A 26582-nucleotide genomic window follows, 5' to 3' on the forward strand; every position below is an offset into this window, starting at 1 on the left:
CTTTTGTCCCACTCTGTCTCTTTCACTCTGTGTCTCTCTTTTTCTCTTCCTTTGTTGCTCTTTGTCTCTTTCTCTTAGCGTCTTTTAACCTCTTTTGCTCTAACTTCCTTTTTTCCTTTTCTCTCTTTTCGCTTTCTCTCTTCCTACCCTTCGCGCTTCCTTTTCTCTCTTATCTCCTTCTGTCTTTCTATTTCTCTTTGGATTCCTTTCTTCCTCTCCCTTTCTTTTCCCCCTCTCTCACGACTTTTTATCTTTTGTTTCTCACGCTCTCTCCCTCTCTCCCTCTCTCTCTTTTTATTTCTTTGTCCCGCCCTCTCTCCTTTTCTCTTTCTCTTATTTCTTTATCTCTTTTTTTCTTTCTCTTTAATCTACTAGTCCGGCCCCCGACCGAATGTTTGTTCGATGGTGTGGCCCCCGAGTTAAAATGAGTTTGACACCCCTGGCCTAGGGTGAGTTTGAGTTTTCAGAGCCATTGACGACAATCAGTGTCGAAAATTGATTTTAATTGTCGTTACATTGTGAGTGAGGACAGATTTGGGGTAGATTTTTGTATCAGTGCCATTGACAACTATTGCCGTCAAGGAAGGGTTTTAATATATTTTCCCTTGACCACCATAAACTGCAGAGTTTAGTTGCACCGGGAGAAACATGGCCGATGCTACCCATTTGGGTGCCTTAGGCACAAAAAACTGTTTTTTTTGTGCAATTTGTTTATTTACATAGCACTGTCAACAAACACGACAATTAAATAAGTCATTTTCTTTTTTTTTTTTAATAAGGTGAGGACGTTTTCAGATTCCGAGATTCAGATTCAGATATACTTTATTGTCATTCGGGTACACGTGTATACAGAACGAAATGTCGATACATCTGACCCGCACAGGTTCTTTGAACGTCAGCCGGGATAGATAAGATTAACCATGTCTTCGTCAGAATTTTAGCGCAGCAGTCCGTCATCTCGCGGTTCGATGTTAGTTCCAATTGTAAATGGTCCAGTTCATTGTCCAGGGAGCGAACGTTTGAGAGGAAAATGGATGGGAGAGGCGTTTTGAAGGGTTTAGCCTTTAGCCTAGCGGTTAGCCCGTCCCGACAACCTCGTTTCCTCCTCCGGTCACACCGCTCTCTTGCCACTCTGCTTCGCTGCTTTGTAGGCCGCTGGGTCTTGCTGAGGTAGCAGTCCGTGGCTAAATAAACACTCCCGAGTGGTCGTAGCACCGAGCGCTTGATTTCTGGATGATCGCATATCCAACAAAAAAACTGCGATCGTATATTAATCTGCAGTTTGAGTTGACTTTGTGCGCCATCAAAACTGAATCGAAGACTGGGTTTTATGACCGAAGTGTAAAAAACTGTAGCGAGCCGATGTAGCCGCAGCCGAACAGAGGCGCCGCCATCGGTTTAAATTTGTTGTCTGAGTAAAATATTGTTTTAACATACTTTGTGTGAGATTTGTGTTCATAATTTAGCACTGTTAAAAGAATATTTTACATAGCCAACAAATAAATTCGTACTCACTTTATTACAATCCAAAACCTTCACTTGACAGTTTGACACTAACAGTGAAAGCACGCCTCCTAGTGACACTTCTCACTCTCTGCCCGACACTTTCATCCACTATCTGGGTTTGAGGGCTTTTTTTTAAATAAATGTGATTACCAAACTGGTCTTTCTATTTATTTATTTTTGAGAATTTGTTGTTTTCGGGTGTTTTACCTTGTGATGAATACTTTATTAAACCGCAATCAAACTCGGTTTTGTTCCTGGTGCTTTGTTTTTGTTTTTTGTTTTTTAATACGCACATTTGTTTTGGTATTAAAGGCGTCCGCGTGAGACTCATATCTAATAGGCCAGTGCGAAATATGAGGCGACAAAAAAATAATTCGAACCGAGCAGAGTGCGCCATTTAAAACAGTGCGCTAAATGGGTGTGGAAATACGGTCTAATAATGAGCTTTTTTATTTCAACATTGACCACCGACAAACGACGCATTAGCTTCATCTCGTTTCTTCTTGTTTTTTTCTTTTCTCCGCTCCAGACCAGTGTTCCCTCTAAGCTCGCACATTCTCAGCGCACAAGAAAATCTAGCCAGCTCACAAAAATGAGGGCTCGAAATTGCTAATTAAAAAGCGAATTAAGTCAAAGTTACAGTGCATGAAGTTAAAAATACACAGGCTCCCCTGACGTTGTGTCCTAAATGCGGTATTTTGAAGTCGAGTCGAAGTAGAACGAAGTTGAGTAAAGTTAGTAGAGTTTGTCGAAAACCGGCTTCTTCGGCTCGGCTCACTAAAAGGAACCGGCTCTTTCGGGTCCTAAAGGGCTCTTTATGTTGTTTTTGCTTCTTTAATCCCAAAACGACCAAATATTATGTAAAATTATACACAAAAGGACTTTAAGGAAGGGGGGAACAGAACAAGAAAGAAAAAAATACCAAAATGAAAAAGTAGTGAAAAGCTGAGAAAACATAAACAAAAGGAAGAGAAAAAAAGCCAGAAAAAAAAGAAAAGAAAGAAATGTAGGAAAAAAGTGAATAGAGAACAAAAAGAAAAAAGCAACAGCTCGGAAAAAATAAACACAATGAGATTTTTTTAAAGGAATTTAAGAAAAAGTAGAAAAAAAACACGGAAAAAAGAAGAAAAAGTTTGTGTTGCATTCAAATAATTTCCAATTACATCAAGTGAATCTTGTTGCCATCATTGTACTTCCACTAAACAATGTGATTAAGTACAGTTCTGTATCTTACAACCGACTCAATAAGACCCCAAAAATGTTAATAATATGCGACAAAATATATCAGGAAATAAAAAGAAATGGATATCTTGTGAAAGAATTGTATGAACAAACGACGTTTGTAGGCCGTACAACCTTTGCAATAGTACATGAGTCAATTCATTCAAAAGAGAAAAATAATTTTGCATTGCCGGAAACTCAGCAAAATGTAACTTGATGTCAAGTTTTGGACAAGTTTAATAATTAATTATCTTGCCAGACTTGGGATTATAGTTGCTCACTGTTGTTTCAAGCGTTGCTCACCAACTTAGTATGAACGCTCAGACCCGTGGAAAAATACAGGGAACATTGCTCCTGAGCACTTGATGCCCTATGCAGTGCGCTTTATGTGAGGAGAACATGCAAACTTTTGTTGCCATTGGCTTTGAATGTAAAATATTTTTAGATAATCTGACTGGGTGGGAACATAGCCACATTTTACTCTCCAAAAATCATTTTTATCTGTATACAAAATCAACCCTTTCTTTCCTCAAGAGGATTTCAATTACACTGTTGTACATATTATCCGTCTGTTTCAGTTCCATCAAGTTCTTTTCTATCATCATTGAAGCTAATGCTGAAAATGGAGCATGTCCTATCAAATTTCTGCCATAAGTTTTTAATTGATTTAGGACTGAAAAGAAGCAGTGGACACCAGGATCTTCAATTTTTCTTCACTTTTTTGTTGTGATACTTCCATTATTGCCCACTAGCCGATCAGAGTTAGTGAGACCGCTGATGCTAGAAAGCCCTGGTCCACAAACTCAAAACCTTATTGACTAAACTAACAGCTTTATCCACACTTATGTTATGCCTCAGGGCCTGCAAAACTGTTTCTGAAGGCCTCCGGGTAGTTATCCCATCCAAACAACAAGTCATGGTTGAAATGAGTTTGGCTAATTGCTTGGATATGAAATGAAATGAAATGGAATTAAATTAAATGATCTGCATTTATATAGCGCTTTTCAAGTCAAGACTTCCCAAAGCGCTTTACAGTGTGCTTCACATTTCCCATTAGCGGCCGTGCAGCCATGTAAGGCGCTAACCTGCTTATTGGGGGCATTCAGTGTCTTACCCAAGGACCCTTCGACATGTAACAGGGAGGAGTCGGGATTCGAACTGCGATCTCTTGATCCCAAGACGAGTGCTCTACCTCCTGAGCCACTCGCCGCCCAAGATCTGCATTTATATAGCGCTTTTCAAGTCAATGACTTCCCAAAGCGCTTTACAATGTGCTCCACATTTCCCAATAGCAGCCGTGCAGCCATGTAAGGCGCTAACCTGCTTATTGGGGGTATTAGGGATTCGAACTGGGATCCCTTGATCCCAAGACGAGCGCTCTACCTCCTGAGCTACTGGGGAAAAACAACGAAGGATGCTGACGAACAACTTTGCATTCATTAAGCATTCATGGGCAAAATATGATTAACATCGTATGATTCAGATACTTTTTAGGCCAGCAGAGAAGGCCTTGCTGGTGTTTAATCAGTATGTGTCAGCGAATAAACTCTCATTGCCACTGTGAAACACCTTTTCTCTCGCATAGGGGAATACTGCAGTGAACACAGGTCACCGTTTAATTAACAACGTGGTCCATTATGACACATATTTCCTTCATTACCGGATGCAAGCCAACTGCTTCACTTGTGGTCAGGATGACTCACAAGCCATCAATGCTTTTATACTTTTTTTCTGCTCATTCAGTTTCGTCGGAAATGTAAAAACGTCTCCGTGTGACATTTGAATGGAGATGAATTACTAGAAATTCGAGCACTTAGGGGTCATTGACTAAGAGATTTTTTTATTGTTTCTTAACCTTTTTAGAATTACAGGATATTTGTGGATGAATATAGGGATTTAATGATCAGTTAAGAACTTTTACCCTATTATTTTTAGTCCCTTCTGGTTTTTATTTGACGGATAGTGATTTTTTTTATTCCCCAGTGGAGGCAATGTTGTCTAACACTATGCCGATTGGTTGATTTAATCATTTAGGATTATCGATCTGCACCACAATGTAGTGAATATGGGTGATATATAAATTATTCTAACAATTTATTGACCAATTGGAGTAAGGAGCCGAGTTTCTCATCTCATCTCATCTCATTAGCTGCACCGCTTATCCTCAGTAGGGTTGCGGGGGTGCTGGAGCCCATCCCAGCAATCATCGGGCAGTGGGCAGGGGACACCCCGAACTGGTTGCCAGCCGATCGCAGGGCACACAGGGACAGACTACTCGCTCATTCACACCTTGGCACAATTTTCATAACAAATTAAGACCGTATTAAGACAGTGGTGCTTATTCCTCAAAGCACATGTCTGCATTCATATAGCGTTTTTCAAGTCAATAATAACCTCCCAAAGCGCTTTACAATGTGCTTCACACTTACCCATTAATGGTAAGTCTATATTTGAATCATTGGTGTTTGATACTATTAGGAGGCGCGAAACAATACAATCCCTTTGAGTTTAAGGGTTAAAATTACGGTTAGCTAATGGGAAGTTGGCATTATCTAAATAGTGTGTTTTTAATAACCAGTGGATGCAAACATTGCCATTTCGACACGTCTTTCCATTTTAGGTGGATAGTTTTATTATATAATTACGAGGTAGCTCAGGTAGGTGGCTCTATTCCACCATCTCGTGGTGAATGAATGAGTTGCACACGCACGCACATAAATTCTCTCGCTCAAAGCTTGCCCCCGCCTTATTTCTCAATTCACCTCTCACTTCTTTTCACCCCCTCTTTTTCTCTCACTCGCGTACTCTCTCTTTCGTTCTTACTCTTTTTGCCTTTTTTTTCTCTCCCTCCCTTTTTCTCTTTCTCTCTTTTTGTGCCTTTCTCCCTTACTCCTTTTCTCTCGCTCTCTTTCTATCTCTCTCTTTCACTCCTTGCCTCTATCTCTCTTTCTCTCTTTCCTCTTCTCATTCCCTTTTATTCACGATGTTATATTTAATCACTTTTCCACTGTGTTACCTTTTGTCTCTGCTTCGTTCTCATCCCACTTACCTTCACATCCTCTCCTCTCCTCTCCTCTCCTCTCCTCTCCTCTCCTCTCCTCTCCTCTCCTCTCCTCTCCTCTTACCTGTTCTTCCTTTCCTCTATTGATTTATCTATCTCACCTATATTTCCCTTCTTTACCACTCTTTGTATTCCTCATTCTCTTGTTATTTATATTTCTCTTGCTTTCTACCTTCTGCTATCTCTTTCCCCCTCGTTACTCCTCTGTTTGTCTTTGTGTTTCTTTCTTTCTCTTTGGTCTTTATTCTTCTTTCTCTTTCTTCCCTCATTTTATTCCTCTCCCTCTCTCACTCTCTTTGTGTCTGGACCGGTACATGCAGTGGACCCAAATGCGTAACTTTCCACACAATGCTTTATGAAGGGATCGGGGAAGTCAGGGACAGGGGAAGAAACAGCGATCTGGTGCTTGCTGGACGGGTGGAACAGGAAGCCCCCATGGCCGATTGCGAGGCGAACAGGCAGGGCCGGAGAGCCTAGTGTGATCTTGGACAGGACAAGTTGGGTAGCCGGGACAGGAGAATGAAGCGTGATCGCAGATCGGAACAAGTCGGGTTGCTGGGACAGGAAAACGAAGCGTGATCGTGGATCGGAACCAGTCGGGTAGCCAGGACGGGAGAACGAAGCGTGATCATGGGTCGGAACAAGTCAGGCAGCCGGGACGGGAGAACAGAGCACGGGATCGATACAGGAAACACGGGTCGGAATCAGGCAGGATACTGGTAGCCGAGACGGGAAAACGGAGCATCGATCGGGGATCGATACAGGTAACAGGGGACGGAATCAGGCAGGACACAGGTAGCAGAGACAAGAGACAGAGCATGAATCGGGGATCAATAGAGGAGACAAGTGACGGAATCAGGCAGGATACAGGTAGCCGGCACAGTCGAATGGTGCTTGGATCGGGGATCGATACAGGAAACAGGTCATGATCAAAACAGAAGCCAGAGTCAAAAGTGCTTGCCTTGTATGCGCTGAGGTTCCCTGACTTTCTGACCAGGAGTGAACGAGAATGAGAATTAGGGAACAAGTGGCAGCGCTGGTGACGGTAATTAGCAGGCAAGTGACAGAATTGTGACAATTTGTCTGTTTTGCTCTCTCTTGCTCTCACTTTTTTTCACTATTTATCATATATTCCCCTTCCCCTTCTCTCATTCTTTTCCTTTCTCCCCCTTTCTTGCTCTCTCTCTTTCTCTCTCTTTCTTTCTTTTACTCTTTTTCTCTCTCTCTGTGCTCTCTTACCCACTTACTTTCTTTTTCTCTACTACCCTTACCTACCCTATCCCGCTCTCTCTTTCACTTTTCTCTGTCTACCCCATTACCTCTCCGATTCTGTCTTGCTCTCACTTTCTTTTTCACTCTCTATCATATATTACACTCCCCTTCACTTGCTCTATTACTTTCTCTCTCTCTCTTTCTCTCTCTATGTCTCCCTCTCGCTCGCGCTCTCTCTCCCCCTTCACTCTCTTTCTCTCTCTCTGCTCTCCCTCTCTTACCTACTCCCTTTTTTTCTCTACTACCCTCTCCTCCCCTCTCCCCCTCTCTCTGTCACTTTTTCTCTGCCTGTCCTCACCTCCTCATCCTTGCCACTCTCTCTCATGTTTCTTCCCCCTCCTTGTCTCCCTTTTCTCTCTCTATTGTTCCCTCTCCCATTCCCTTTCATTCCACTTCTTTCTATTTTCCATTGTCCTCCCCTTTCCTTCCCCCTCTTTCCCTTCCCTGTTCTCTCTGTCCTTACCTGTCTCTCCTTGCCACTCCCTTGTTTTCTTCTCTCTCCTACCCCCTATTCTCTATCTCTCGTTCAACCTCGCTCTATTCCCCCTTCTCTCTCTCCTTCCCCTTTTCTTTCTTTTCTTTCCCTCTTCTCCCCATTTTCTGTTTCCCCTCTGACTAGCTTCCACCCTAGCACATCCGTCTCAATCACCAAGGAACCTGTTGCCCTCGTCTGATATCCAGATCTAGATATCAGATCTAGCTGGAATGGTCACTACGCAACAAAGAACAATTATTGACATTGTTTCTACTTTCTATTTTACAGAAGAGAAGCACACACACATCAAAGTGACTCATAGCATGGCAGCCGGTGGCTTTGGGTGGGGTGACGAGGGGGAGAGGGAATGGGAGAGGTTTGAGGCTTGAGGGGGCTGGTGGTCTGGCTTTATTGCCACGCTTCACTCGTGTTTACGCTTCTTCGTGTAAAGAAGGAAGGAACGACGCTCCTTGGCCGCCAGCCACCCCAGCGGTATTTTTAGCAAACCCCATCGGCGGGAGTTATCACTCAAGGAATCCAGGCGAAAGCGTCCTCCTCTCCATCAGCAGCGTCCTCCTCAACAATTCCAAGTTGTGGGCAGGGACGGTCTGCAGGATGCGACCTGAGCCGGACGCCTCAAAGGAATAAAAGCGTCTCCTGGAGGTACAGTAAAAGTATTTCTTCCGTTCCCCACCCCCAAGTTTCTGCAATGATTTCCCAGTCTGAATTGATGTTAAGTAATGTTCACCTGCTGCAATTGACAGGCAGGTTCATAATTGGCTGCTGGATGAATTGGTTCACTTCTTAATCATAAGGTGTGTGTAAGTGCACTGTGAGGCAAAGGAGGCTATTTAGAACAAAAATAGATTGCAGCTAAGGACTGCCATTTTCTCCCTGGATATCGGTCTTTGGAAATCCGTTATAGGTTGAATTCCTGAGGATTATTTATGTTACGTTATTAGAGGTGAACTGATATTTGTAGGTTCTTATGGTGTCCTTCATTACAGGTTTTCTCCATTGCGAATCTTATACAGTATTTCATTTAATCACAATGATACCCTGGCATTTATTTTATAAACTTCAAATATTGTTTGGAGGGATTGTTTTTTATTAGAAAATACATGTATTTATTAATTTATGTAATCAGGAATGTTTCCATTTCATTTATTAATTAGTAGCATATTGGGGATTTGTTTCTGTTTTACTAAAATTAAAAATATTTATTTATGCATTTTTTATTTCCTTATGAAGAATATGTAATACATTTTGCCGTTGTTAAGTAAATATTTGAATTAACATTAAATGTATTCATTTAGGGGCATCACGGCGGCGCAGTGGTTAGCGCGTGTGCGGCACAGTTCTGAGGTCATGAGATCGAACCTCCTGTGTGGAGTTTGCATGTTCTCCCTGTAATTGCGTGGGTTTCCTCCGGGCACTCCGGTTTACTTCCACATTCCAAAAACATGCATGTCAGGTGACTTGGCTGGTCCAAATTGTCCCTAGGCGAGGATGAGCAAGCGAATTATCTGTCTCTGTGTGCCCTGCGACTGGCTGGCAACCAGTACAGGGTGTCCCCTGCCCACTGCCCGAAGATAGCTGGGATGGGCTCCAGCACCCCCGCAACCCTACTGAAGATAAGCGATGGAGATAATGGATGAATGGATGTATTTATTTATTCATTAATTTGTTTGTTTATTTATTTTTTAAAGAATATATTATTTATGTGTCATTATTAACTCCAAATTAATTTATGAATGATTTTATATAATTAAATAATTTTATTATTTATTTATTTATTTATTCTTTTCTATTGATTTATCATTTATTAATTTATTGAAGAATGTTTTATTTAGAATAGAATAGAATAGAATAGAATAGAATAGAATAGAATATACCTTTATTGTCATTGTTACAACATGGGATATATTGTGACAACGAAATTGGACGTGGCACTCCAGCTCCACATTTTACAGTGAGGATGAGGAAAAAAAAGAGATAAAGGAACAAAGAAGATGTTTTAACTGTCTTTGTTGTATAGGCTTTGTTTTCTCCGGAGGGAGGGTGTATGAAGGGGTGAGGGACAGACAGAGATGGGCGGATCCAACTAGATGTTTGATCTTACTGTACACACAGTCTAGTGTATTTTCCCTAATTGCTCAGTCCATGTGTTGAATGGATTTATCCATCATTATTACCCGAAAATAATTTATGAATTATTTTATTAATTTGTTTTTCATTTTGAGAAACAATTTTATGTTGTATTTGTTTATTCATGTATTTATGAGGTATTTAAGAAGGTATTAGTCATTTATCATAGTAACTTATTAATACGTTTGTATTATTGTACTAATATGATTAATAAATGTTATTTGATTTACGGACAAATAGTAATTTCCGAAATTATATATTTTGTAAAAAATATTACATGTATTTTATTCATTTATGTATTCAGGAATGTATTACTTGTTATTATTACCTCCAAATTAATTATTTAATTTATTTTATTTATTTTGTCAAACATTTGAATTTTTTTTAGGTAATTTTTTCTTTATTTATTAGTTTGATCAAGAATGTATTCGTTATTATCAAAGTTTATAATTTTATTAAGATGAAAAATAAAATGTGTTATCTTGTTTTTTTAAATTTTGAAATATATACAGTATTTACCCATGAATTTATTTGACTGAATTTAAGAACCTTTTAAGATATTCTTTTTCATAAAACTATTTTGATTTTAATTACAAATTTATTTTATTTTGGTGTATCTTATTATACAGTATTTTATTCTATTTTGGGGCTGACCCAGGTCATCATTTTTTTTCTTATTTTTACTCCAACAACTACAATTACTCATTTATTCATTAGCATGATGAAAGCGATGATCACATTTTTAATTTGATAGCAATTTCACACACACTGGAGGCAAAAGTCGAGAATCGAACCCAGATCCCGAAAGCTGTCGGGCTTTTCCACAAAGCGCCACAGTATTCCTTTGGAATATTTGATGAACTTTCGGTGCATTGTTGAACGTCGCCTTTGGGTGCTCCACTCTCAAGTGTCGACGTTTGACGAGTGAGTCACTCCTTTGGCCTCGTCGACATCCTCGCCCTCCTCTCAGCCTCCACATTTACTCCCTCTTTTGCATTTACTCCCTTTTTAGTGACTTTTTGTCCCCCCCTTCCGTCGGGACCTTCGCACACCCCCGCCTTTGGACTGTCATGGGTATGATAGCTTAGGATTCCAAATGTCTCCTTTCCAGTTGAGACCTGATTTAGGGTTCACAATACCACAATTCTGTGAATACTGTCACATATACCCACTAAGCGCCCCCTGCGGAAAAACACTAATTTGGGCTGCTTGCATCTGGGTTCTTGTTTGAGAAGCGAAAAATTACAAATCCCCTCAATTCTGCACTCCCCTCAGATATTCAATTCCGAAGACCCCAGGGATACGGCATGAATACGTTCTGAGTTGGGTGAAATTGTTGCATGGCAGGGTATAGAAACCTATGGTATCGCTAATGTGTTCCAAAACCCTGGTATCATAGGTAAAAACTATACTGTTTAATAGAACCTCACTGAAGAAACATCGCTTTGACACAATGAAAAGAAAAATGTAGACAAAGGCTTACTGGAACGATATCCTCTGGTCTGATGAGTGAAAGATGAATTAATTGGCTCAGTTTGGTGAGAAGCATGTCTGGCGGCAACCAGGTGACGAGTACAAAGTCAGGCATGATGTCTGGGATGTCATGGTTTGGGGCTGCATGACTGCAACTGGAGTTGGGGAGTTGCACTTCATTGAGTAAAACATTAACTTGTCAGGACCAGAACGAAGACAGGACCCACTTGCGTACGTTTTTCTTAGTTTTATTTGGAAGAAGGGAAAAGGATAGGACCAGCTCGGTAGCCTAGATGGTAGGGCGCCCGCTCCGAGACTGGGAGGTTGCTGGTTCAAGCCTCGGCCGAGTCATGCCTAAGACTGAAGGGAGGGTATCAATCTCTGCTCCACTATTCCACACTCCATGCCTGAGTTCTGTCATGATTACTGATGCGAGGCACCCTCCTTTGGCGCCAACTGCCTCAGACTCTGATTGTCACTTTTTAAACCCCCGTCTTCCTGTCAGCAAATGTCAGTCCGTCTGCGAACCTCAGCTACGCTAGGCAAGCCTTCCGACCTTGACTATCTCCTGTTTTGATTCCCATCTGTTACCCGGCCCCGACCCATTTTCTGAACTCGAACTCCCTGCTTGGCGCTTTAAGGGTTGGAATTGGGGGGTTTGGTCACCTAATGACTCCCAACACAGCAGTTGGGTCTAAAAACCCGGCGCCGATTGAAGGCGACGCATCACGTCGAGAGGTTCGCGTGTCAAATGATTTCCTGTATATATCATGTTTATGGTTGATACTGGCTGAATAAATAAATACAATACAATACAATAGTACACACGATCCATAGAACGCTGGTTGCGGGGAGCAGGTTGCTCAGATGCGGAAGTGGTATTTCCGTGGCGAGCGAAGGCAGTGTCGAGAGCGGGAAAAAACAGATCTGTGGCTGGGACGGGGGAGCAAAAATCGTAGTCGAGTTCAGAAAATGGGTCGGAGCCGGGTAACAGATGGGAATCAAAACCGGAGAGAGTCAAGGTCGGAAGGCTTGCCTAGCGTAGCTGAGGTTTGCAGACGGACTGACAACCGGTGACAGGAAGACTGGGGTTTAAAAAGTGACAGGCAGCCAATCAGCGTCCGAGGCAGTTGGCACCAAAGGAGCGGGCTCAGGTGCCTCGCATCAGTAATCAAGACAGAACTCAGGCATGTAGTGTGGAATACTGGAGCAGAGGTCGATCCCCTCCCTCCAGAAACTGGGTGCAGGGCAATGTTCCAGCCTGACAATGACCCCAAATATACTTCTATGATAATCAAGGGGCTACCGGTAAAGGGGATGGACTGGCCAAGCATGTCTCCAGATTTAAACCCAATAGAAGATATTGGAGGCATTCTTAAGCAAAAGGTGGAGAAGCACAAGATCCCCCAGCTCAGTCATGTTGTCATGAAAGAGGGAAAGAGCATTCTAACCTGTGAGGCTCTGGTGAAATCCATGGCCACGAGGATTAAAGTAGTTCTGCAAAATCATGGTGGCCACACAAAATATTCAACTTCACGAACTTTCACTTAAGGGTATACTCACTTTTGTTAACAGAGATTTGGCAACTAATGGCTATATAAGCTTTACACAGACTGCCTTTTATTGTGTCAAAGTGACCTTTCCATTACCCTATGATGTTCTTTATTGGGCTGCATGGCGGCGCAGTGGTTAGCGCAGGTGAGGCACAGTTCTGAGGTCATGAGCTCGAACCTCCTGTGTGGAGTTAGCATGTTCTCCCCGTGGTTTTCCTCTGGGCACTCTGGTTTCCTCCCACATTCCAAAAACATGCATGTCAGGTTAATTGACCGGTCCAAATTGTCTCTAGGTGTGAATGAGCGAGTGAGTCTCTGTGTGCCCTGCGACTGGCTGGCAACCGGTTTAGGGTGTCCCCTGCCCATTGCCCGAAGATAGCTGAGATGGGCTCCAGCACCCCCGCGACCCTACTGAGGATAAGCGGTGCAGATAACAGATGGATGGATGGATGGATGATTGGATGTTCTTTATTAAAGAAAGGAGAGATTAAAAAATGTTAAAGTTTTGGGGGTTCTTCTGAGTTTGGGGGTGCGTACGTACCCCTCAAAACGGACGGGTTACGAATGAAACAAACACTTGACAAGGTCTTCCTTGCTTGAAAGTCACTGCCATACATTTTTTTTCTACGGGAATGCATGCTCAGGTGGGCAGCACGGCGGCGCAGTGGTTAGCACGTGTACGGCGCCGTTCTGGGGCCATTAGATCGAACCTCCTGTGTGGAGTTTGCATGTTCTCCCCGTACTTGCATGGGTTTCCTCCCACATTCCAAAAACATGCATGTCAGGTTAATTGGCCGGTCCAAATTGTCCCTAGGTATGAATGAGCAGCGAATTGTCTGTCCCTGTGTGCCCTGCGACTGGCTAGCAACCAGTTCAGGGTGTCCCCTGCCCACTGCCCAAGGATAGCTGGGATGGGCTCCAGCACCCCCGCGGCCCTACTGAAGATAAGCGGTACAGCTAATGAGTTTCAAAAATGTTGTAATTTTGGGGGTTATTGGGTTGAGTTTGGGGGTGCTTACCTACCCCTAAAAACGGACGGGTTATGCCTATTTATGAAACAAACACTGGACAAGATCTTGCTGGACACTGCTTGAAAGTCACTGCCAGGTTTTTTTTTTTTTAACGGAAAGGCATGCTTAGGTGGGTAACACGGCGGAGCAGTGGTTAGCACGTGTACGGCACAGTTCTGGGGTCATGAGATCGAACCTCCTGTGTGGAGTTTGCATGCTCTCCCCGTACTTGCGTGGGTTTCCCCCGGGCACTCCGGTTTCCTCCCACATTCCAAAAACATGCATGTCAGGTTCATTGGCCGGTCCAAATTGTGCCCTGCGACTGGCTAGCAACCAGTTCAGGGTGTCCCCTGCCCACTGCCCGAAGATAGCTGGGATGGGCTCCAGCACCCCCGCAACCCTACTGAGGATAAGCGGTGCAGATAATGGATGGATGGATGGATGCATACTCAGGTAAAAATATGTGACATTCTCTTTTTTTATTGTTTTTTCTTTTCTTTTTTCTGTGCAGACATCTTTTGACATGTTGGACTTCTGACAACGTAACGATGTTCACAAGTTCCAATCAGTCCCTGTCGACCTCCCTCACGACCACCCTCCACTCCCCGTCGGCATGCGGTCCGAGCGGACAACGCCGCGTTTTCTCCTCCTTGTCCCTCCCGGAGCCCGAACCCTGGCGGAAGCCCCACCCGGCCAGCCGGCCCGGTCTGGCGCAGGGCGCGCGATCCTGTTCCCTGCAAGTGCCACACGGCGACTTCCCGGACCTCCCCGCCCGGGCCGCCAGCTTCGACCTGCCGCGCACCGACGAGTCCGACCGGGGTTCCGGTTCCCCGAGCCCGCACGCCGTTCTCCGGCGCCGCGGGGGCCTCGTGGAGCAGAAAGACATTATTATGGCTCACCAGGCTCACAAGATCCAGAGCACCCCGCAAGCTCGCCGGAAAGAGTGGGAGTAAGTTGTTTACTTCTCTTTCTACTACTGAAAACGTCGAAAGGGACAGTGTGTATTATATAGCACCCCCTAGAGTTAAAATTAAAAAGGCATTTATTAAATATATATGCATTGATTTAAATCATAATCAAAAATACTTGTCGGTGGATAAATTGGTATTAATCAACATAAGAAGGGATCACCTACAGGGAGCTGACATATTTTTCAGGCATCTTGCTGCCAAGTGTAGCCCCGACTAACCCCCCACTCCCCCAAAACTGCCTTTTGTCTCTTTTCTTTTACTTTTCCCATTCCTCACCTTTCTTTTATGTCAGAACCGGAACAGATACAGGACCCAATCGCGTGACGTTCTCACACGAGCCTTTTATTTTACGGGAAATGGGGAGTCATGCACGTTAGGAAGCCGGTCTGGTGTGGAAGGATAGTAACCCAGACACCGACGAGACCGATTCCAATAGCCTGAGTCGATATCGGACGGATGGAGTCAATTAAGGACAGGAAGGGACAGACGGGAAAGATAACGAATCAGGATATCAAAAATTAACAGGAGAAACTAGACAGGAATGAAAACTGGAGAAAATAATAAACGGGACAAAAACAAAACTGGAACCCGATATTAAACGGTACAAAAATAAACGGGAACGATACCAGACTGGAGATATCACAGTAAAGCAGGACCGAGACAGAACCCACGTTTTGTGGGGCAGAAGTTCGTTTGACTGGCTGACAGTGAAGCAAGAGAGCGCTGAGCTTTATACAAACAGAAAGTCAGTCTCAACGAGCCGCAGCTGGCACCACACGGGCGGGGCCAATTGAGCACCATGGCAACCGTGACACACACGGGCGGGGCCAATTGGCGCCATGGCAACCATGACATTTTATTCTTTTTGCCCAAGCATTTTTCTTCTTTTGTCTCCTGTGAATTTTCCCTTCGGGGATGAATAAAGTATCTATCTATCTATCTATCTATCCATCTATCTTTTTCTACTCAATTTTTTAATTTTTCATGTTTTTCTTCTTACCTTTATTTCATTTTCTATTTCTTTCTTTCTTCATTTTTCTTTCTGTTTCTCGTTTTTCTTCCTTTTCATTCATTTTTTATTCTTCCACTGTCTTCTTTCTCCCCTTTTCCCTTTTTCTGTTTTTCCTGTTTATTTCATTTGATATTTTTCCCTTATTTCCATTATTTTTCTTTTCTTTTTTTTCTCTTTCATCCAGGTAAGCCTGAGAAAAAAAAATTAAGTAGGAAAAGCAATGCATTTTGGTCACTTTCAGTCCCTGTAGTTTTTTTTAGTTTTGGATATTTTTGTTTCACTATACATAATACAGTGACATCTAGTTGTCAAATATTACACACTGTCCCTTCAAGGAAAGTTAAAGGTAAGGGTCAGCGATACAGGGAGTGTTAGTATCAGTCAGCTCCAACTCAGTACCGTGTAGTATCGATCGATACAGATCTGGTAGTTGACTGAAAATGTCATGATCATTAAATAACCGAAGGTGAGCTTTTTTATGATTTAATGTAAATATGTGGTGTTGCCGCGGTAGCAAACCAGTTTAGCATACAAATACACCTGGAATTGTCTTTTTCTGAAGTTAAAAAAAAAGTCGACACAGCGTTGCATTTTTAGCATGTAGATTCGGCCCTCTCTTCTGCCTGGCAGGCAGGTTGCAGCAGCAGGCCAGGTAGGGAGAGATGCTAAAAGTGTGCCTGTCAGGCTCGACTCAGGCATAAACTTAGTGGGTGGCCAAGGGTGCTGGGTGAGAGAGAGAAGGGCTGCAATAAAGACATGGAGAGGTGGCGCTTTGAGGAAATCGTTTGAGTTAAGTATCGATCCCAGTAAAATAGTATCAACCCCATTTAAGTACTTGCTTAGTATTGATAATACCAATATTTGGAGGGATCTGTCCACCCCTAGTCAAAGGGACACTATACTGCACTATATTGTCTAATGGGAACAAAAACCAGTGTCAAGAGCACAGCGCAGCAGCAAGATGCCAGCAACTTTTGAGTAGGGATTCTACTATGTAAAAGAAATACAAATTTCTTGACCTATGATTTTTGTAAAATTTAACATTGGTCTGATAGTTCATGCCATTTTGCCAAGTATTCAAATTCATGTTTTTTTTAATAAATTAATGTTTGTGTAAAACTGGAGTGTCATGCCCAATTTCGTTGTCACAATATGTTAACCCATTTTGTAACAATGACAATAAAGGTATATTCTATTCTATTCTATTTTTGTACAACTAGAAGTCTCTAACCATTACGCACTGTCCCTTTAACTTTAGTTTTTGGTGACCCATGCTTTTAGGTAATGGGACCAAACCAAATTGAGTGAGTGAGTGAGTGAGTGAGTGAGTGAGTGAGTGAGTGAGTGAGTGAGTGAGTGAGTGAGTGAGTGAGTGAGTGAGTGAGTGAGTGAGTGAGTGAGTGAGTGAGTGGCAGAGTGACTGAGTGAGTTACCTTGCACTTTGAGTGTGAGAGTATAACTATTAGATTGAGTCAGTGCGTGAATGAGTGAATTAGTGCTGGTGTGGTAGATGAGAGAGTGAGTGAGTGCATGCGTTAAATGCAGGAGTAAAAGAGTGTGAGTCTATGTGCAATGCATGAATTCATGAGCTCTTGAGTGAGTGCATGAGTGTCGTGAGTGAGTGACCTTGCATGTGCGAGAACAAGAGTGCGAGTGTTTATGTTGGTCAGTCCGTGAGTGAATGTTTTAATGAGTGAGTGAGTCCACGAGTGAGTGCTTGTGTGGTGCATGAAAGATTGAATGTGTGTAAGAAGTGCTTGAGTGAGTGAGTGAGTGAGTGAGTGAGTGAGTGAGTGAGTGAGTGAGTGAGTGAGTGAGTGAGTGAGTGAGTGAGTGGGCAAGCGAGTGAGTACATGAATGGATAGCTGATTGAGTATGTGAGTGGGTGAGTGAGTGAGTGAGTACATTAGGGAGGTTGGAAGTGATGAGTGTTTAAGGGAGCAAGCAACCGAGTGAGTACATGAGTGAGTGGGTGATTGATTGAGTTAGTCAGCGTATAAGTATGTTAGGAAGTAATGCGTGAGTGAATGAGTGAGCAAGTGAGTACATGAGCGAGTGAGTACATGAGCGAGTGAGTGAGTTAGGAAGTTATGGGTGAGTAAGGGAGCGAGCAACCGAGTGAGTACATGAGTAAGTGGGTTATTGAGTGAGTGAGTAAGTGCGCATGAGTAAGTTAGGAACTAATGCGTGAGGGAGTGAGTACATGAGCGAGTGAATGAGTTAGGAAGTGATGAGTGAGCGGGTGAGAACATGAATAAGTGAGTGACTGAGTGAGTGAGTTAGGAAGTGGTGAGTGAGTGAGTTAGGAAGTGGTGAGTCAGTGAGTGAGTGAGTGAGTGAGTGCGTAAGCGAGCACATGAGTACATGAGTGAGTGGGTGATTGAGTGAGTGAGCGAGCACGTAAGTGAGTTAGTATGTGAGTGAGTGGGTGAATGAGTGCACGAGTGAGTTAGGAATTGCTGAATGAGCGAGTGAGTACATGAGCGAGTGAGTGAGTGAGTGAGTGAGTGAGTGGATGAGTGAGTTAGGAAGTGATGAGTGAGTAAATGAGTGAGTGAGTGAGTGAGTGAGTGGATGAGTGAGTTAGGAAGTGATGAGTGAGTAAATGAGTGAGTGAGTGAGTGAGTGAGTGAGTGAGTGAGTGAGTGCGAAAGCGAGCACATGAGTACATGAGTGAGAGGGTGATTGTGGAGTGAGCGAGCACGTAAGTGAGCTAGTATGTGAGTGAGTGGGTGAATGAGTGCACGAGTGAGTTAGGAATTGCTGAGTCAGTGAGTGAGTGAGTACATGAGGGAGTGAGTGAGTGAGTGAGTGCATGAGTGAGTGAGGAAGTGATGAGTGAGTGAGTGAGTGAGTGAGTGAGTGAGTGAGTGAGTGAGTGAGTGAGTGAGTGAGTGCGTATGCAAGCGGGTGAGTACATGAGAGAGTGGGTGATTGAGTGAGTGAGCGAGCGAGTAAGTGTGTGAGTATATAAGTGAGTGGGTGATTGAGTGAGTGAGTAAGTGAGTGAGTGGGTGAGTGCATGAGTGAGCGCATGAGTGAGCTAGTCACCTTAAAACCATATCCACATGCAAACCCATTTTTAAAGGTTTTACAGGAAAACACTGAATCACACAGTCATTTCCCGCTGTTTTTTGGCTCCAAACTCAGTTTTTCGCTATTTCTGCATGATGCGTTTTAGTACGCGTCTGTGCGTCAGTGTGCGCCTGTATGCACGTGTGTGTTGGGCAATGCCATGGCTGCAGATGAACAAAGCCACTAATGGCCGAGCTGAGGGTGCCATGATGAGCCGCTTGCCAACACTTCAACATGGAGTGCCTCTTCATCAAGTGGAACCCAATCAGCACCCCAACACACATTGCATATACAGTATTCTGTATATATATGTACACACACACACACACACACACACACACACACACACACACACACACACACACACACACACACACACACACACACACACACACACACACACACACACACACACACACACACATACACTCACACACTTCCTCCATCCTCCATTTCCTCCTCCACCCACTCCATCCACTCCACCATTTAGCAACACATTGTTTATTTTGTATTAAAGGACCTAACACGTTTGGGAATGTGAAAGGATGCGTCAAGCTGTGATACTTTTTCTCTCTTTTTTTAAGAGTGGGGGGGAAGATAAGTGCATTGCAATTATTCGTCCATTAGGGGATGCTAGGGATTCAAAGTAAGGGAACAGTAGGGAATCAGAAACTTTCAAGTTTGGCTAACAAAGAGAAGGAAAAAAACATTCAAAAGAAAACCATATGCATGCATGCAGTAGAATAGAATAAAACGGGGGTCTCCTAGGTGGTGCTCGCGGATCTGTTCTGAAAATTGATCACTAGTGGTGGGTCATTGTGATTTTCCAGTCAAATTATTTGTTGTAGTGAATGACCGAGTCTATTTATCCATACCTCCAATAATTTACCTGGTAATAACAAATTAAGTTTTTTTTTTCTCAGAAATTCATATCAAACTGGGTGCCCTTTGTGCAAATTAGTCACGTTAAGTCGCTCCTGGCAGTGTACGTTGTTTACAACAAGATTTGACGTGGCAATCCAAGATGAACATGCAATAAAGACAAAAAAAAAAACGTAAAAAAATACATTAAAGAAAAAAACAGAGGACAGACAGGTGATAGTAGTGACGGTGTAGTGGTTGTAGACAGGCCTAAATTCTACGTACTTCAGAAATGAGTGCATTAACATTAAGCAACATGGGAGGTAGTAAGACTCTCCATTATTCCTATTTTTCATTAGCCTTTCAATATTTAAATTTGTATTATTCTGAATTCCAAAAATTAATTATTCGCATGTGATAATGGCCTTCACTTCTTACATACCTAGACATAGTATGACGTAACGCAAGGCCATTATCACATACAATATCATTTTGAAATCCAACAGATTTTGATTAATGTTTCCTACAAATTCATTGGATGTTGGTAAGGGCAGTATCGGACCAAAAATCTGTAAACAGTAAAGCTACACGGTGAAATTGATTGATTAATACTAATTAATTGGTTATTTGAAAAATAAGACTAATGAAGTGCAACTATTGTTTTCAAAACGTAACAGATTTTGGCCTTTTTTCTGGAAAACTAATTATTGTGAGTAGTTTCTTTTCACAGGAGGTTAACAATATAAAATATGAATACAAGTGTTTCTATACATAGTTAAGATTAGGGTAGCCTGGGTGAGAGGGGTACTCATGTTTTCAGCTCTTTTGTGGTAGAAAAAGTGACAATGTCCTTTAGACTGGATAGAGAGCAGCCAATGATTTTCTGGGCCGCCTTGATGACTTTCTGTAGAGTGTACATTAGTGTCTATCACATTTTTATTGTAGGACATCTTTATTTGGTGCTGCTTGTTGGGTGCTACAATCTAAAATAAACCCAAAAAATCCAAACCCCACCGGCAGAAAATTGTGCTCATTTAAGTCATTATATTTCTCATTTTAAGGTATTTGTTTTTTAAGTAAAATAGAAAATTGCATTGGTAAAATATGTAAAATTGTTTCATCTTGTACATTGGGTTAGCTCATTTTTAATTATTTTTTTTCCCAATAAGTGTTAGGAAATATTTATTCAAGTTCAGAAGTTATTCAGAGTTCAGAAAATGTATTGTCGTTGTCAAAGAACACCGAACCTTCAAGTCGTCCAGATCCATAAATAATCAGAATATATATATATATATATATATATATATATATATATATATATATATATATATATACATATATATATATATATATATATATATATATATATATATATATATATATATATATATATATATATATATAAACCCAATACCGATTGATAACCCAATATACACATTAAAAGTAAAAGTGCAGACAAATTAGCGGTTCACAAATCATTTTCATTTGGGTAAGAATTTACCAGTGTAAAATGTCTCCATTACCGATTTTTAAAAGTTAGCATGTATTTTGTAATTGAATAGCTCTAAACGTCCCTCTATTAGTATTGCCTTTTTTCCCCCCTTTCAGTTTTTATGGTTAACTTTTTTAACATTTTCAAACTAAAAAAAGTTGAATACAACAAATGTAATTATTTTCAAAACCCCACAAAATTGTTTATTTCAATCATTTTTATGATTTTAAATATGCTGCTGTCATGATGACTGATTACACTCACCTGTGCCCGCTTGGTTGGCACCAGCTCCTGATTGGTTCCCTTTCCTACTTAAACTCAGTCATTTCACTCTCCTGTTGTCAGTCCGTCAGCAAACCTCTGTTTTCACAAGGCAAGCAATTTTTACTTTGACTCCCGCCGGTCCCGCTTTTTCCACCCGTCTTCCACCTGTTCGTTTCTGATTTCCCCGTTTGTCTCCGTCTACGACCCGTTTTTGCCCCGACCACGTTTTGATCTCCCGTCCCAGCTAACGACTCGTTTTTCCGTCTACTACACTCTCTCCCGCTCCGGAAGATCCACTTCCGCATTCGAAACGCGTTACGATTCTATGAGTAGCTTGCTTCCCACGTCCAGCGAGCACCGGATTGCAGGCGATGCCTTTCCTCTTTATCTCAATAAAATTGTGATTAACGTTACGTATCTGGGTCCGACTTCCGTACTGGTCGTGACAGCTGCATGTGTTGTCAACCCAAAAATCCCGATTTCCTGTTCAACTAAAGAACAATTAGCATCCATTTCCACAGCATACTTAGTCATATATTCTGGTGAATATCTGTTGCTAGGGAACAACTGAAAGGAAAGAATAAATAAAAAAGCATTTTTTTAAAACCTATTGAGTCGGTGTTGGCTGAAAGCAGAAAATTATATAAATGTGTCAGTGCGTAAGTATGACCGATTCCCTGCTAGCGCATGTACGCTTACAGTATCTCTATTTTTGGAGTTGCATAAAATGTTGATTTTTGACTGCTGAGGCAATGAGGATTATTTGGATTTGTAGTATCTCAATATGACATTTTTCCCTTAAAATTCTATAAAAGTAATCACAATAAAATTGTTCAATCGGCCCCTTGAGGGCTTCCGACACAGGTATCAGATACTGCCGTAACTATCAATAATTAAAAAGGCTAGTATCGACACTGGCACGGTTGCCATGGGGCCCAATTGGCCCCGCCCATGTGGCGCCAGCTGCAGCTTATTGACGGATTGGCTCCCTGTAAGTATTTAAACTCTGTCCTGTGAGTCCCCTTTTGTCGTTCCGTCTGCGAATCTCTGTTCTTTCGCCTGTCCTGTTTTTTGCTCCTGTTTGTCCCCTGGTACAATCTGTTTTGATCTCGACCACGTCTGCTCTCCCGTCCCGAGTTAAGACCTGTTTTGATCTCGACCACGTCTGTTCTCCCGTCCCGAATAACGATCCGTTTTTGATCTCGACCACGTCTATTTTCCTCTTCTGGCTTTCGACTTGTTTCCATTCCCGTCCACGTTTTTGCTCTTCTATCCTACTGACCCTTTTTTTTCCTTTCCCGACAATGCCACCGCTCGCCACGGAAGTCCCACTTTCGCGTTCAGAGCGACCGGCTTCCCGCGTCCAGAAATCCCCGGATTGTGGGCGCAAGCCCCTCCCTTCTAACAAAACTTTTGAGAAACGTTACGCGAGTGGGTCCTGTTTCCATTCTGGTCTTGACATACACAGGTATCGACACTCTCCCATATCTAATTTTCAGTATAATTTAATAAAAATGCAAAAAATAGCAGATTAGTCCAATAGTGGATTAATTCAAGTTAAGCCTAGCTCTTAATCACAAAATGTCTCAAAGGACTTCCAACAGTAATCCCATATTCTTGTTAAAAAAAAACAATCGGAAAATAGAGTATAAAATGTATGATTAAATGAACAAAAGTGCACAAAATGTTTTAACCCTATTTTTAAAAATAGATAATAAAAGCACCCACCTTTGGGGAAGTAGGACTACATTAGAGGTAGGATCGGTCCTAAAATATCCAGCCTGACCCAACATGGGCCGGTGGGAACTAAAACCAGACCCCGACCAATAATCCGGATTTGAGTGACTGAGTGCGTAACAAACCCAAATATTTATATTTTATTTGTGAGGACTCGGGAGGAGAAATGACGATTTTGCATGACTCGACCCCCCAAGTCCCGATATTCAGCTCGGGCATAAGATCTTACCTCTAGACCAGAGCTCTTTTTCAAGGTGAGAGCTACTTTTTTTTTGTTACTAATTAGCACAAAGGGCACCCAGTTTGATATGCTAAAATTACAACTAATCAAGTTATTACTATGTTTGTACTATATTATTACAAGGTTATGAGAAGTAGGGTTAAATAAACTCAATCAACAAGAAAAATAATCATTTTACCATAAAATCCTAATAACCCAGCTTGCTCTAGACTCACTATCTCTCTCTCTCTCTCTCTCTCTCTCTCTCTCTCTCTCTCTCTCTCTCTCTCTCTCTCTCTCTCTCTCTCTCTCTCTCTCTCTCTCTCTCTCTCTCTCTCTCAGCGGTTTCCATATTTTAATGAGGATAGCAAACAAACAATGACCGAAGTGGGAGGAATAAGTAACTGAAATTATTTTGCATATAATAAGTGTGTATTTCAATAAATAAACATTCTTTGGTAAGGTGAATTATTGTTGCACCATTCACTTTGGGCAGAATATGTTGATGATATATTATTTTTATTCACTGATCCTTTATATATCTGAGAGAGAGAAGAAAGAATAAAAGAAAGAAAGATAAAGAGAGATAAATAGAGAGAGAGAGAGAGACGGTGTGTGAGAGAGGTAGAAACTGAGAGAGAAAGGGATTGGATAGTCACTTTATATTGTTCTAATGTTGACTTTTGCTGTGAACGAAATATTTGATGTCAAGTTGACCATTTCTACTTGACCAGTTGTCTAAGGCAGTGAGAGTTTGATTTATTTATTTTACACTGCAGTCTTAAACACACTATATATTGTTGAACTGTTTACTTTTGTTGTTTGAAAACACTTGAAGTACAGTAGCATATGTCTACTTGACCATTTTTCTCAGGAGGTGAGAGATGCATATAATAAGTTAAACTCACTTTATATAGTTTACCATTTATTTTATTTGCACTTGAAGTCTAAGATAAATCTGTTCCTGGTGAGGTGCAAAAACTATGACAAGGTATGTCTGTTTTCTCCATTTAACAGACTTGAATACTGCTTAGAAAATCTACCAATGATTTGACATACAAAAACGTATTTTTAGTCACTTTCCTTGGTAACTAATTAATTTTCCTACGGAGTAGTTTAGTCGATAACTCAATTACTGTTTGGAAAAAGTAGTAAGAAACTGCAAGCTATTACTTTTTTAAAGTAACATGCCCAACACAGTTGATACTTTCATATGTGTTAAAAAAGTCATAGAAAAAAGGGGAGAAGGTATGATAGACTAAAGCATGGCCTTATTGTATTTATTCATACACTAGGATACATAGGCGACAGTGTGAAATCCCCCAGATTATTCCATGCGTCCAGATCTCATAGTTTTCACAAGACAGAGAGCAAATTAAAAAAAAAAAAAATCAACATACCCACAGAGTCCTCACACTTGCGTGCGTGGCTTATTTGCGTGTGCGAGACAGAAAAAACAGATTACTGTAGGAAGAGCCATTGTGGAAGATGTCTTTTGTTGGCACAAATAAAAAGAACGGGAGCAGGAATCGAAGCCGGCTCCGTCGCTATGGAAACAGCAGACAGTTGGAGCCGCTACAGATTGACAGAGAGGAAAAACGAGATGCTGTTTGCGGCCGCGGACAAATATTTCCTTCTCTAAAGTTTCTTATGTAAGAGGGCACATGATGGGAGGGACATGCCAATGGGGCATCAGCATTATTGTTAGTTAGTTTTACAGTATTTATAAGGATAACTTTTGAACTTCTGTTCATCCATCCATCCTTCCATCCATTATCTGCACCGCTTATCCTCAGTAGGGTCGCGGGGGTACTGGAGCCGATATTAGCTGTCCTCGGGCAGTGGAACTGGCTGCTAGCTGTCACGGATCAGACAGACGACGACCACAATTGCGTCACGTTAAGAAAGTTCATTTAGGTATGGGGGAAACGGGAGAGAGGGTCTTGGAGTGAAGAGAAATCTTGAAGTGGAGATTTGGGACAACCTTTAAGGAATATGGCTTGAAAGATGAAATGAACAGGAAACCGATCAACATGGTTGGTGTGGCAGGTCTTGGAGTAGGTAAAACAGGAGTCTGGAAGACCGGGGCAGAAGAGAAGTCAGAAGCGCAGGTTCCGGGTGTAGGCTTTGCAGACGATCTGACAAAAGTAGACTGTAAGGCAGGGCTTTATATACAGAGCTTGTTTGACAGGAAAAACAGCTGGTGGTAAACGAGAACAGACACGTGGAACAGATCAGGGTGCAGTGACAGATCAGGGAGGTGATTGGTGCTGGTTACAGGTTGAGAGAGAGCTCATGACTGCCAGCCAGTTGCAGGGCACACAGGGACAGACACACCTCGGGACAATTTGGACCAGCCAATTAACCTGACATGCATGCTTTTGGGAATGTGGGAGGAAACCGGAGTGCCCGGAGGAAACACACACAGGCACGGGGAGAACATGCAAACTCCACATGGGGAGATTATTTTTTTGCATTATCATATTACTGTTAAACATGACTTTAGAAATATTAATTAGATATGAGTTGTATTCATCTAGCATCATGTTGAGCAATGTTATGTTTATGTTTATGTTCCACGTTAGACATTTTCAGTAAAAATAAGAATAAAAGGGTATGCTGACCCTTTTTTGATTGTGTCATGGCATACACACAATAACAAATATCGTAAAAAAATCTATTTTGTTGAATTCATGGGTTTTTTGCACTGTAACAGGACTTTTTATTATTATTAAGTTATTCTAAGTACTGGTAGCCTGTTCAAGTTCTGATTGGCTGAGAACACGCGCTGTCGGATCTATTAATTGAGGAGGGTACTTAATGATTACAAGAATGGACATTAAATACCATGAATTCCGGACTATAGAGCGCACCCGATTATAAGCCGCACCCATCACATTTTAAGGGGACAACCGATTTTGTCCATACACAAGCCGCACCTGTATATAAGCCGCATACACCCACATCATATAAACACGAAATTAATCCAAGCCAAACTTCAAGTCCCCTGATTGAATCTAGATGTCCTTCATTGAAGCACACAGATATTTAAAAATTGTGAATATGCTTGATGGCTGTGTTTTGCTGCTGTTGGTGTCGGTGGATTTGTTCAGACCGAGGACAATCGACTTTGGCCTGGACGGATCTATTGACACTAACAAAGATTTTATATAATGAAATTGTGAATATGTTTGATTGCTAATAAGATTTTCGAGAAGGTTTGTTCAAACC

General features: G+C 41.9%; 1 protein-coding gene across 1 annotated transcript in view; it reads left to right on the top strand.

The window, feature by feature from the left end:
* Positions 1 to 7923: 7923 nt before the first annotated feature.
* Positions 7924 to 26582, top strand: part of cacna1eb (calcium voltage-gated channel subunit alpha1 Eb) — a 104296-nt gene continuing 85637 nt past the window's right edge. Inside the window, exons 1-2 of the mRNA XM_088347515.1 lie at positions 7924 to 8198; positions 14231 to 14668. Of these exons, the coding sequence (XP_088203641.1) occupies positions 14268 to 14668 (401 nt within the window). The 5' untranslated portion in view covers positions 7924 to 8198; positions 14231 to 14267. The remainder of the gene's footprint in view (positions 8199 to 14230; positions 14669 to 26582) is intronic.

This window comes from Urocampus carinirostris, chromosome 1, assembly GCF_059441175.1.
Source record: "Urocampus carinirostris isolate Australia breed hairy pipefish chromosome 1, RoL_Ucar_1.0, whole genome shotgun sequence".
Lineage (NCBI taxonomy): Eukaryota > Metazoa > Chordata > Actinopteri > Syngnathiformes > Syngnathidae > Urocampus > Urocampus carinirostris.